Genomic DNA, 14,166 nt, shown 5'->3' on the forward strand with positions numbered 1-14,166 from the left:
GGATCTTCACGGGTAGATGCTACACGGGGTGTGAAGTACTGTTTACATATAGATTAAGCGATGTATATCCTGGATTCATAGATATATATCTATCATAATACTAGTATTAGTCGTATACAGCAGTATTCAAGCATTATAACAGCGGGGACACCAGAATTGGGCTTCACACGTTATATGATAAAAAAGCGACGAAATATGCAGTCTGTGCGAGGCTATTGTAGAGTTCCATCCTCATCATGAGCATGTGTTCGCTATTAAATAGTGATGAATCCAGGTGTTCGCGAAAGGTCAAAATTGGGAATTGCATTGGACGCCATTTGGTCAGTGATGCGGCAAATTCGGAAACGTCCTCCGCATGTTTACATTAAAATTCCTGGAAAGCATCAATAAGGCTTTGAGGATTTCAAGAACAAGAACAAGAATATTCCACCACTTATCAAAATTACCAAATTTTCGGATTCTGAATAAAAACGTTTGTTACTTGATTCATACTGAAATTAAATAGTCAATAGTTTAAGCTTAGATTATTTTATTTAATTAGTCATGTTATGAGTAAAGACTCTGTTCAAGTTAACCAGTCAGAAAAAAAATATGTTCACAACCTCGACCAGAGCAGTTCGTGATAACCGTCGCCTTCGTCCGTCAGTCAGTTCATCTGACTGTACTCAACTGTCCATCAAGTCTGCTGTTTGTCAAAATATTTCAGGGTTTCGGTGCTGATGGACAAACTGCTTTATAGTGATACCCGTGAAGATCTGGGTTCGAATTGATCTTCAGAAACCCACGCTTGTCGCAAGAGGCGACCTGCCTGATCGGGTGGTTATGCTTTGTGACTTGCTGACTCCCAACAGCGTACATCGATGCTCATGATGTCAATCACTGGATTATTTGGTCCAGAGTCGATTATTTACAGACCGCCGTTATATACTTGGAATATTGCTGAGTGCAGCGTTAAACAACAAACTTTATGGTGAATATAAAGTCAGAAGATTTAAAAAATTGTGGTTCTTAAAACGTCACACATTTAGAACTTTTATATTTCATATAACTATCATGCTTTTTATTAACAAAGACATACATTGGGGTATTGTTTGGGTCACGTGTCTACAATGATGGTATTATATACTCGGATTTCTAAAACGACATTTCACCTCCTGTCAGTATGTATTCTGAGATATTGACTGAACATAGTATTTAGCCCAACAAAATCATAACCTATTCTGGTACAGAATTAGGGGTTATGTGGGTTTTAAAAGGAGATTCTGCACTGGTTTTTTAATTTTAAAATGATGTCACGCCTGCAAATCCTGTATTTTCGCCGAGTGTTTTCCTTAATTTACAAGACTGTGACTATTCCAAGGTGGTGTACGGGTCATGTGACTTGAAAATGTGTTTCTTGAAATAAGGTCAACGTGTCTGCCCCGTGACAAACTCAGACAGCTACCGTCTCTAACAATGGTGGGACCAAATGTTCGCAATATATCATACAAATGTTGTATGGCATGCCGTACAATGCAATCTGGCATACAAATAGTGTATGTCATGTGCAATATATCATAAATATTTTGTATGTCTTAGATGTGCAATATATCATATACATTCTGTATGTTTTAGATATATCATGTATATCATAAATATTTTGTATGTCTTAGGTGTGCAATATATCATATAAATTCTGTATGTCATGTCTTACATGTGCAATATATCATATAAATTCTGTATGTCATTTCTTACATGTGCAATATAGCATATAAACGGATGTTATGTCTTACCCCATGCAGTATACCCTATGATATATGCAGTAAGTAGTATATCACATCTTACATATACAACATATCATACATGTCCCATCACATCTTGCATCTTACATATACAGGTCAAATGTCCCTTAAGTTTCATCAAAGCGATAAACAGCTGAGACCCACATCACTTCGGAATCCCCCCCCCCCCCCCCCCCCCCCCCCACACACACACCCTCACACACACCACTGACAACTGACATACCGTCATAACTTGATAACTGACATACCGTCATAACTTGATAACTGACATACCGTCATAACTTGATAACTGACATACCGTCATAACGTGATAACTGACATACCGTCATAACGTGATAACTGACATACCGTCATAACGTGATAACTGACATACCGTCATAACTTGATAACTGACATACCGTCATAACTTGATAACTGATATACCGTCATAACTTGATAACTGAAATACCGTCATAACTTGATAACTGATATACCGTCATAACTTGATAACTGACATACCGTCATAACTTGATAACTGACATACCGTCATAACTTGATAACTGAAATACCGTCATAACTTGATAACTGACATACCGTCATAACTTGATAACTGACATACCGTCATAACTTGATAACTGACATACCGGCATAACGTGATAACTGACATACCGGCATAACGTGATAACTGACATACCGTCATAACTTGATAACTGACATACCGTCATAACTTGATAACTGATATACCGTCATAACTTGATAACTGACATACCGTCATAACTTGATAACTGACATACCGTCATAACTTGATAACTGACATACCGTCATAACTTGATAACTGACATACCGTCATAACTTGATAACTGACATACCGTCATAACTTGATAACTGACATACTGATCAAACCGGTGCTGAACCCAGCACATTCACTCACTCACTCTCAGGATGTTATACGCAATGTATGCCGGCTGATGATGCTGCAAATGTTGAGACCCAACTTAGCCTGGAGATCCTTGCTGCGTATGTTTCGTCATCCGCTCAGTTCCAGTGTATCTCAGTCAGTCACCATCAGTCGTCACAGATCGGTTCAACTGCTCCATCGGTAACATACCGTTATTAGTTCATACTTCATCATCGTTGCTACTCGGGACCTGACAGATGTTGACATTCGGTTGTTTTAGCGGTATGTCACTGCACACAGACCAACCATGTCCGTCAGTTAATGGGGCCTTTACACGGGATGGCGACCTTTGTGTCTCCCGTGTGCGACAATGAAATTTGCCAGATCGTCGTTGGAGGCTCAACGTAGGCAGAACGTAGGTCATTCCAAGGGGGTACACGGGAGGTTCAGACATCGCGATGGGCGCCGTGGTCGCCGTAAAGTTTTTAACATGTTCAAAACAGTCGCAAAAGGTCGCCGAGAAGGTTGGTTGCTCAAAGGTGGCTCAAAGGAGCCTCCATTCGGCAAACACGGCAACCCTTGAGACACCATGGCAAATCTTCTGCCTCTTTTCTGCCTCCTTTGAGCTACCTGTAGTGCCTCCTCAGCCTGCCTATAAATGGAGGGCTTGTACCTGCAGTGTTTTATTGTGGTTGCAGACGCTGAGCAACTCGAGCAGTTACTGCTGAACAACTGCTGGAGCAGTTACATAGAAAAATGATTTTCTGGGTTTAGGCGACCATTGAGCGTCCTGGCCAGTTTTGATCGCTCAAAGGTGGCACAAAGGTCGCAGCCCTATGTAAAGGGGGCTTTATTGGTGTGTCAGTAGTCTGGAATTCAAACGTCTGGTTGTTGCATGTCTTGGTACTCTGCTATGCCATTGATAGAGGCCCCCCTTGTGAGTTCATCTAGCAATCAGGCCCTCATCCCGTCGCTTGTTTGACAACCCCACACACCTCATAGGTCTCATCGTGAGGATTCTGGGTAGAACTATGCTTAACGTAAGCGGTGGTGGTGGGTGAGTTGGGTTTAATGCTGCTTTTAACAGTTTTCCAGTCATATCACGTCGTGTCAGCTTAATTTGGGAGGAAAGCCCGAAGTGATGCAGGTCTCAGACGTTTACCACTTCGATGAAACCGACGAGCACGTGTATGGTGCTGACAAACCTAGAAACATAATCGGGGCAAACCGGGATTCGAGCCCACAATCATAGGTTTCTGGCGTGCCCAAAGGACGCAACTCTGCACAGCGAATCGCGGCGCCATTGACGACTGGGCCACCCCTGCCTCCAACGTAACAGGTGACTTGTTTGTATTGTTTGTTTGTTTGTTTGTTGTTTAACACTCAGCACTATTCCAGCTGTACGACGGCGGTCTGTAAATAACCGATTCTGGACTAGATAATCCAGTGATTGATATCATGAGCATCGATCTACGCAATTGGGATACAATGACGTGCATCAACCAAGTCAACGAGCCTGACCACCCAATCCCGTTACTCGCCTTTCACGGCAAGCATGGATTGAGCATGGACAAATTATAACCCGTAACTTCACGGGTAGTGGGTGGAAACTTCGTGGATCGGGTGGTCAGGCTTGATGACTTGGTTAATGGTGTTTCATCGTACCCCGACGGCTGGTCCAGGTCTGATTATTTATAGCGTGCGTGTTACAGCTGGAATATTTCTGACTGCAAAGTTAAACAACACACACACGCGCAGTTTTCAGCATCTTGTCCAACCCCCAACCAGTACACAATCTTGTATTTGGGAAGTTTAACGCTTGTCTTCAACAACAAAATTAGGAAAAAAAACCAATCAAACGTCTTCCATTTCATCAAAAATCTCCCGACTATGGTAGTTCATATATGATGTTATGCACTCCATTGCGTCATATTACTGAGACCGCCTCCGTGGTCTAATGGTAGAGCGGAAGGTCCGGGGTTCGATCCCCAGCCGCGTCATACCAAAAGACGTTAAAAGATGGCACTTGTTGTTACCCTGTCTGGCGCTCGGCATTAAGGGGCTAAAACAAGGACTGGTCGACTCGGAGTCAGTATACTGTGTCTGAATGGGGTATTCATGTTAAACTGCGGCATGGTATCTCGGTGTGCTAGCACTAAAAATTGGCATCAGTCCGGACTAGTACAAGCACCCAAAAACACACACACGTACATGCACGTCGCTATATAAGTGCAATAATCTTGGACGCGACGTTAAACCCCATTTCACCTCACCTCATATTACTGAACTGAACTGTCAAGAGTGAGTTGACTTTCACGCTGCAATATTCCTGCAATATCAGAACGGGTGACACCAGAAATATGCACCACACAATGTACCCATGTGGGGAATCGAATTCTGGCTTTCGGCGCGACGAGCGAACGCTTTAGCCAGTAGGCTACCCCACCGTCCCGAACTGTCAAAACGTGACCATGGCGTTTCTATGGAACCGTTAAGAGCATCACTAACGCATACGATGGCTAAAACAATCGTGAGACAAGAGCGTGTAGAATGTAAAGTGTTCATGCATTATTTTGTTTAACACCAGTGTAATTTGTACATTATTCGTTATTAGAGTTACGGATTTGTAAAACTTTAAATGGAAATAAGCCAATACGTTTAATAGTTCTTTTGTCGTCATCAGAGATCTTAGTGAGGTTTCGCTGTATAATGGTTGATAAGACCATACAGAATCAATACTGTGCTTTCACCAGTGTACACATTTGGATTATTTTAACAATATAATACATAGTTTATAGCGCATAGGAAAAAAATGTAAATATTTCATAGTGTTTTGACAAGATTGTAAATAATTTGTATAGGGCTTACAATAAATAAATACGTTTTTAATATGATGTTTGAATAATAATGGTACAGACTGTAGTGTTCCGACAATTGTATACTATATGCAAGTACAGTAAACTACGTTTATAGCGAACACCCTTACAACGAACTGCCGGATATAACAAACTGCCGGATATAACGAACTGGTTTTGAGTCCCGTCCATTTGCTGTGCATATATGCTTATAATGGAACTACGGTTATAACGAATTAAAATTAGTGGTCCCTTTGAGTTCGTTATAACCGTAGTTTACTGTATGCTACTTAGAGACACTGTGTAACCATTTTGACTGGAATACCTTGCGTATGACAATTAGTGATTGAATATGGTTTTACGCCGCTTTTGGAAATATTCCAGCTATACCCCATCGCCCCCTTATCTGTGTTCGTTTTCTTGTAGTATCTCTGAATACGTAACTTCACCCTTTTCTTTAGATTGGTAAATTAAATAAATCCCTTATGAAATGATATGTAATCAATTAAAAATAATGTGATCAAATGACAAAACTGATATGTTTATATTATCTTCATACAAGTAAATGTTTATATTATTTTTAAAGATGTCACTGGCATTCATTACTTTCACATACAATATGCATAAAAAGTTGAACACATAAATGGATTTCTTCTGTGTGTAATCTACTTGTAAATAATCGTGTCAAGAAAAATTGATTATCAATTGGTACACACAAAAGACAAGTTGTCAGTGTGTATTGTTCCTTCTTCCGCCACGCCGCTACTTGTACAACAACAGTTGTGTCACGTGACCAGAGATGGTGAACAGCGAGCTATGAATATTTCATCACATAAACACGGAATGACTTAGACCTGTCTCCGTAACAAGAACACCGCCGTCAATGACGTCATTGATCTCTAAGTCGGGAAACTCGGTCATGTTCGTTTGGGAATTCATTTTCAGTAGCAAGAACTGAACGAGTGTTTAATACAGAGTAGCAAGTTCTTCATACGACAATTACAGACGTTTCTAGGATTAACAGACACGGCGGTTTGAGGTTGAAGGATAATGTCTACGAGTGCGTTTAGAATCAGGAATTGTATTTCTGTTGGAATGATGTACGACATTTCAGAGTATTGTTTAGTTATGGATTATGGTTTAATAATTTGGATTAATTTCAAACCAATCAAATGAAAAATATAATCAAATTCCATTCAAGTGTTTTACTGTAAACAAACTGCAGGTTATAACAGAACTTTTACTGTGTGTGTCATTCATTTGATCGTTTCAGTGTATATCAAATGATTTTAATTGTTGGAACTAAATTTCTGGCAAATGTATAAATTTATGATGAAATTCCATTCCATATGTTTCATATCGAAAATGATTTGAAATGTTTCGACGGAAAATCAAGACTGGTTACTCTCTTGCTTTGACGTTTAATACCTCAACTGAATTTCTCCGTTTTATTTGAAGTAAACGAATAAACGTTTGTGTACAGTTATAACTAACAGATAGGGGAATAATTAAATGAAAATCACGTATACACAGTTGATAATTTACAAACTATTTCTTACATTGTGATAATCAAACATTTTATTACAAATTGAAATATACAAAACACGAAGATTTATGTATAACATCAAATTATCATAGTTGATGAATTGAAGAGAGTATCATGAAATATTTACTTAAAATTCTTCATTTTTAAGGCATATGTTTACACCCAAATACTTATAACGCAAGAGGGAGTATATTTGTTTAATGTATAATAATCCTATTTGTGGTATTTTGTCGTGGTTCGTTGTGATCAAAGGTGTGTTTCAACGATACAGACAGGTCACTAGATAGAGGACTCCATGTGGATTACCGTGTCCTCTGATGTTAGGGCTGTAATGAGTGATTCGTCAGTCTCTTATAACTCTTCCACTGAGATTCCTTTCATGTCAGATATACGAACACGATTACCCCTAAGATTTGTATTTTACCCTAGAAAAAAATCACCTTTGTTCTATTTTAGTCCTTAAAAATGTAAAATTTGTCAGTTAATGGCTTGAACCAGGTCTATTGACCTCAGTTGTACAAAACTTTCATAACGAGCAGATTTATAGTTCTGATTCATGATTTACAGAATAATCTAATCTTATAACGCTGATTTCTTGACTGAATTGTTGTGTAAATAAAGCGACAAACTCATTTCCATATCCAACTGTAACAACAGCATAAAGCAGAGTCGATTGTACGATTCCCACAATATCATGATCATGTGTTTTATGAAACACTATCAAATATTTATAGTACCAGGTGTTCGCGAAAAGGTGGGCGTATCCTGCCCCTGTGGCACCCGTCACAAACACATGCAAAGGCAAGGCAATTGTTCATGTGAAAAAACATTGGAAAATATGGTACAAGCACTGTATAGCATGGACTGTGTGTTAATTCGGAGTGAGAAGCAGCGTGGCGTTTACACGCAGTTGAATATGTGAAAAACACAATTTCTTTGCAAATATTCCTCATGGAATACTGAAATCTAGTTTGTGGTCCTTTAAACATATTGGGGGATTTGGGGGATAAAATTACTTCTGTCGTTATTTCAACAATTACTGAGCCAATGATTTCTATTTTCGTTGAATAGTCGCCTTTATTTGATGAAACTTTTAACAAGGACCCACGACACTACCTATTTTTTCATTATCTGTATTAAAAAACCGACTCTTGTTGATTCGGTAATGGAATCAAGTTGAGATGCAGTCTCGCAACTCCTACAGGAGATATGGAGTAATCTCTGCTGTGGAAGTTGCACGAACAGTCATGATCAACATGCAGAATTCAACGATGAACCAACCACTCGTTGTTTCGTATTTTGTGATAACGTCTCTATTTTATACACTTTTACTTGAAAATAATTAAACATTTTTTTTATTTTCAGGGATCCATTCATATACATATATTTTTTATCTTTATTTTGCATTTTACGTCCGTTGGAGTCTATTTCGGATAGTCGAGCCAGCTTATTCTCTCGCGTTGACGTTTTATTTTTTCTAGAATCTTGACCCATTTTTAACTTACACACAAAACGTTTTGTCTTTGAACATGAAAGGAATGTCTATGATAGAGCAATTGTAATTTTCAATGGGTGATATTCTAACCATTCGTAGGAATTAAACTGTCGGACAAAGCAAAATATACACTTGAAAATTGGATTTGACCAAAAAACACAAATCTTAGAAAAACGTCACTAGAACAGTCGCCGAAACACTGCAAACTTAAGGCAAAAAACAACAACTCTGTTACCCGTATCAAATACATCATCATCGGCTATTAGTAACTATTTCTTGTTTGTTTCATTTTAGCAACCATCAGACAAAACTTTCTTTTGTCCGGCAGTTTAAAAAGAAAGGCAATAGTGTGTTACTTGAAATGTAACAATTCGCACAATCTGAAAACTATATAATAATTCTATCAATATTCTGTGTCCAATTCCTGCACGTTTTGATATACTTTTAAACTGTATGAGACCCATTACCTACTGTATGTATTTATGTACAGTTCACAGTTTGTAATGTACGTATATCATGCAATGTTTTTTAGACAATGTAGATTAAATTAGCATGTGATAGTCTCTCTCTCTCCCAAATGTTTCAACCCATGTGTGTAATGGACTGGTGGCCTCCTTGCGTTTCTTTAATAAACTTCTTCAATGTGTGTGAGTTCCAGGAGTCTGTGAATATGTGTGTGAGTTCCATTTCTTTAATATATGTGTGAGTTCCATTTCTTTAATATATGTGTGTGTTCCATTTCTTTAATATATGTGTGAGTTCCATTTCTTTAATATACGTGTGTGTTCCATTTCTTTAATATATGTGTGAGTTCCATTTCTTTAATATATGTGTGAGTTCCATTTCTTTAATATATGTGTGAGTTCCATTTCTTTAATATACGTGTGTGTTCCATTTCTTTAATATATGTGTGAGTTCCATTTCTTTAATATACGTGTGAGTTCCATTTCTTTAATATATGTGCGAGTTCCATTTCTTAAATATATATATGCGAGTTCCATTTCTTTAATATATGTGTGTTCCATTTCTTTAATATATATGTGCGAGTTCCATTTCTTTAATATATGTGTGTGTGTTCCATTTCTTTAATATATATGTGTGTGTTCCATTTCTTAAATATATATATGCGAGTTCCATTTCTTTAATATATGTGTGTGTTCCATTTCTTTAATATATATGTGCGAGTTCCATTTCTTTAATATATATGTGCGAGTTCCATGTCTTTAATATATGTGTGTGAGTTCAATTTCTTTAATATGTGTGTGTGAGTTCCATAATAAATGGTATATATGTGTGAGCGAAAATATGAAACTATTACCAATATGTTTTGGTAGCTACGGGTGAGACGTAAAAGACTTGTACCTATATATAATCTCTATAACGGTATTTTTCAAACCACTTTGAATAATTACCGATACAAACAGGTCCGCACAGACTTCCTACGTCACATTCTATTCAGTCCGACGTTAGCTGTACTCTAAAAATGATACTCACTGGACGCTTGTTCCCTATGGAGCTATCTATCCTTGTCACTAAACGTTTTGATGTTAAAAGTGGTGTTTGGATACTTGAATATTCCATCAATCTGTGTCAAGAGACGTCAGTTGCATCTACAATCTACTCACGTAATAAATAAAAAAATGTACTATTAATAATTAACTATTCTATAATGTAGTACAATACCCACACGTCAATAGCGTACTCTAAAAAGCATATTATCCTTATCAAATGGTTACATATCATACGACTCTTGTACCATAGTAACCAAATAAATTGTTTGGTTTTAACACTATATTGCCGTTTTCGCCCAAGGAATTTTTCGCCGGATTATCGAGAGTGATAATTCTCTGGCATTGGCGTTTTATGTTTAGATACAGTAATCTGATAAAAAAAACCTTCCAATTCTGAAGAGTTTTTTTCCAGGGAAGAACATATCTGTTAAACAGCACGAAGGAGGTTTTGGATACTTTAAATATCTGAATAAATCAAAGAATGACAAATAAATCCAGGTAGAGATCAATTGTTTTATCATGATTTGCAGTGAGAGAACGCATAACATACAAATATAGGCCTCAAAACATACAAAAATATGTAAAATTCATACACAGTATTGTAAATTCACAGGATGTCGCTAGCTAGGAACTTACAAAATCAGGCGACAAAACACAGGCTCGCAGACAACACAAATCACAATTACGACACATGCCAATTCAGACTTTTCCCTTTAAAATGGCAAAGCATATTTTGATAGAAACAATCTTATTTATAAGAATTTGCCATTTTCGGACTCATTCTAAATTCGTTGTACGGAAAACGCATTTAAACATGGCTTCTATTTTTACATGTTCGTTATTGCATGCGACCCTGTGTAGTAAAACTTGCCACAAAATTGTGAAAAAATAACTTAAAAAATGACAACGCAAATATAACACTAAAGCAGCACGATGGTATTGAAGATGAAATTGCATAATGTCTGTCGGAATTCCTCACATGCACCTAAGGAAGCCATAGAAATTAGTCTGCGACTAATGTAATGGAATTTGGTCTATCCCCCCACAGCCGTCGATGCGGTAAATATTTTATGAAGTTGTTTAACGGCGCCGTTGTTGAGCAGGGAGACGTATGTTGAAATCGTCATCTGTTTGTGATCTCGCGTCGGACACGTAATATCGATTACAAGTCGAATCGACTCGTGACAATATTGGTCAGCAAAAGCATATAAAAAGGTTCAAAGAAATACACGAGAGAATTGATTAGTAATCGGTGTTTAAGTATGGCTGAGGGTACAACATCGATTGTATTCGATTAGGACGCGCAGATGGCCTTGGTGCCACAATGAACAAAAGGTCAAAACTTTGATAATAATAGCGGTGATAAAACGAGGACAATTACTAAACGTGTATGTCGGGTTACCGATCCCCGAGAGAGAAATCTAGCTAGGGTGGCTCCGTCTTGTTCTCACATCACCGCCAGGTTTCATAGCCGGGTGCGTCGAGCAAATATCACCCCCGTAATTATGCACTCAATGTCCCCCAAGCACAACACATCGCCTGAGTATGGCCTATCAGATGTCCGTTTATAGCCATTTTAACAAAACGTAATTGATACAATCAATTGTAATATGGCTTTAAGGGGTTTCCAATTGCTTTTAAACATATGTCAGTACATAACACCGCGTTTACTAATGCCTTTGTTTCGAATTTCTATTTTTTCTCTCATAAAATTGTGTTAAAAGATTTAGTAAAATAACCAAAATGGAAAAAGTGAAAATTGTCAATATAACTCAGCTGTTCATTGAATACCAGTTCGGTTTTGATGTTACGTTAGATTTGTTGTAGATGACAGTACCGTAAATACGATCTCCCTGACCAGAAGGGCTAGTATGATCCCTTTAATACTAATAATACTGGGAAACAACGCTAATGATGGTCTTACCGAATGCTAAGCGGCTTACTATTCTAGAGCTTAACGCGACTCCTAACTCGAAGGGTATTCCCCTGTGAACTGTCAGAAGCAAGACCTGGCCATTTTTGAGCATTGTTTACACATGCATTGATGTTGGGGGTCGGAACCCCGTACAGCAGATTTATTCGTCTTTTTAACAATGTGTAAATGTGTAAGTCGGGACATGTTTATATAAAATATGCTTTCCGAATTGAAACATTGATATAATTTGATATTAAACTAAATACAAAATCAAACTTTCCAAACCAAATAAAGTCACTTTTCAGAAAGGCAGCATAATGCTGACAAGGAATACATTTTAAATAAATTGACATAGGACTGTTAACTGGATCAGTTTCAGCGTTGCGGAAACGATGATAAAAATATTAACTGACGCCCATTCAGATAGGCCATGAGCAGTTGCGGTCTGGTGGGGAATTGATTCATAATGTATGGTTGTTAATTTCAACTACATCGTCATCGACAGGGAGACGCTTTACTGTCTTAGGACACATGGGAATGATGGAAATACGATTTTAAAAATCCACAAACATATTTACTTCATGGCTTCCTGAGATACACGTTCTACAAACAGAAAACAAAAATGGCGTCACTGTTTCTAGATGGGAGGTCTCGGTATTGCGTTTCAATGGCAGTGACGCATTTGATTTAGAATGCTTTGAAATTCAGAATGATTTTTGTTCGCTTGTAAGAACATGGCTTATAGATGTCCATATATGAAAACTGAATAAACCGACAAAATAACACAGAAAAAGCATACATTTGTAAAAATGCAGTGATGCAGTGAATATTGAGTCTATACATAAGTAATATGCCGCATGGTGGTTCTGTTGGGGTACCAACCTTCAAAAAGTCCTCGTGAGAAACAGTTCACAAATAAATTTCTCAAACATAAATAATAATTTATAGTACAAAATCAACAGTGTCAACACTCATACTTACGTAGTATATATACATCAAGCTCGGACCAGAATAGTTCAAAAAACGAGAATCCCAAACGATTCTCGTCAGTATTGTCACAAAAGCACTCGCCGTTTCTCTCTGTGCGCTGTTTTGCCGTTTGCACAAGCGAGAGCGTATAGCTGTCCTGAGAAACACATTGCACATGAACCTAGGGCAGTGCCTCCCCACAGCCTTGCCCCACCGACCGCTAGTCCTGGGGTCGGGGAGAACAGGGGTGGGGTGGCGCTCCGAATGGTGAGTATTGCCTAGTCCCTGCCTCTGAAATTGAGTTCAGTGATGAACAAGGCCTCCCGCGGAGAACTTCATTCGTTTCTGTTTCTGTCTTTGATTACAAAACCACACACGAACAACGTTTTTCTTCAAATCTAACTTCTCAGCAATCTGAGCGATTTTTTCTCCTGAAGGCCTTGGCTGAACAGCGAAGTACGCCTCGAGGGATCTTTTCTCGGGTGCGGCAATTGACGTACGCTTTCGCTTTTTGTCGGCACCACCCATCATCTCCCCCTCAGCTTTTCTATCCCGGGCCGCCTTCTCTGCCTCTTCTAACCACGCCTGAAGAATGGGCTTGAGAGCGATCATGTTATTGTGGCTTAGAGTAAGAGATTCGAACCGGCAAATCGTGCTTTGGCTCAAACACCCCACCCCCGGGATCTTCAAGTTGGCCAAAGCTGACCCCACGTCAGCCTGAGTCACACCCAGCTTTATTCTTCTCTGTTTGAATCTCTCGGCAAACGCTTCAAGTTCCCGAGGGTCACAGTCAGTGTCGTGCACGGGGTGGTGCATAGCCGCATGGTGGGACGTGAGGCCGGGGTGGGTGTTCATGCTGTTGGGGTGGGTGTACACCGGGGGGTACATCTGGTGTGTGTGGGAGTGAGAGCTGACCACGTGGTTGTTATGGTGGTGATGCTCCTGCATGGAGACGGGGCCCAGGGTCATTCCGGGTGGGTTGCCGGTCAGCTGGTCCAGCATGGAATCTCCGGATCCGAACGGGGTGGTGTGCGCGTGCATAGACATCTGAGGTCGTGAGGAGGTCATCTGGTGGGGTGCCAGATCTGGGGTGTGTCCGTACAAGCCATCCGATTTCATCAACTGGGCTGACGGACACTTGGGGATATCCACGGCGGCCAATGCCTCCGCCCTCGCCAACAAGCCATCATCCAAGCCTCCAAAGAAATTGCCCTAAA

General features: G+C 39.2%; 1 protein-coding gene across 5 annotated transcripts in view; it reads right to left on the bottom strand.

Moving 5' to 3' along the window:
- Positions 1–10,564: 10,564 nt before the first annotated feature.
- Positions 10,565–14,166, bottom strand: part of LOC124133719 (POU domain, class 4, transcription factor 3-like) — an 82,715-nt gene continuing 79,113 nt past the window's right edge. For all 5 annotated transcript variants that reach the window (XM_046498211.2, XM_046498214.2, XM_046498212.2 and 2 more), the window contains exon 2: positions 10,565–14,161. In XM_046498211.2, coding sequence (XP_046354167.1) covers positions 13,253–14,161 — 909 coding nt within the window. In that variant the 3' untranslated portion in view covers positions 10,565–13,252. The remainder of the gene's footprint in view (positions 14,162–14,166) is intronic.

The sequence above is a fragment of the Haliotis rufescens genome, unplaced genomic scaffold (genome assembly GCF_023055435.1).
Source record: "Haliotis rufescens isolate VD_foot unplaced genomic scaffold, xgHalRufe1.0.p SCAF_7, whole genome shotgun sequence".
In the NCBI taxonomy this organism is placed as follows: Eukaryota; Metazoa; Mollusca; class Gastropoda; order Lepetellida; family Haliotidae; genus Haliotis; species Haliotis rufescens.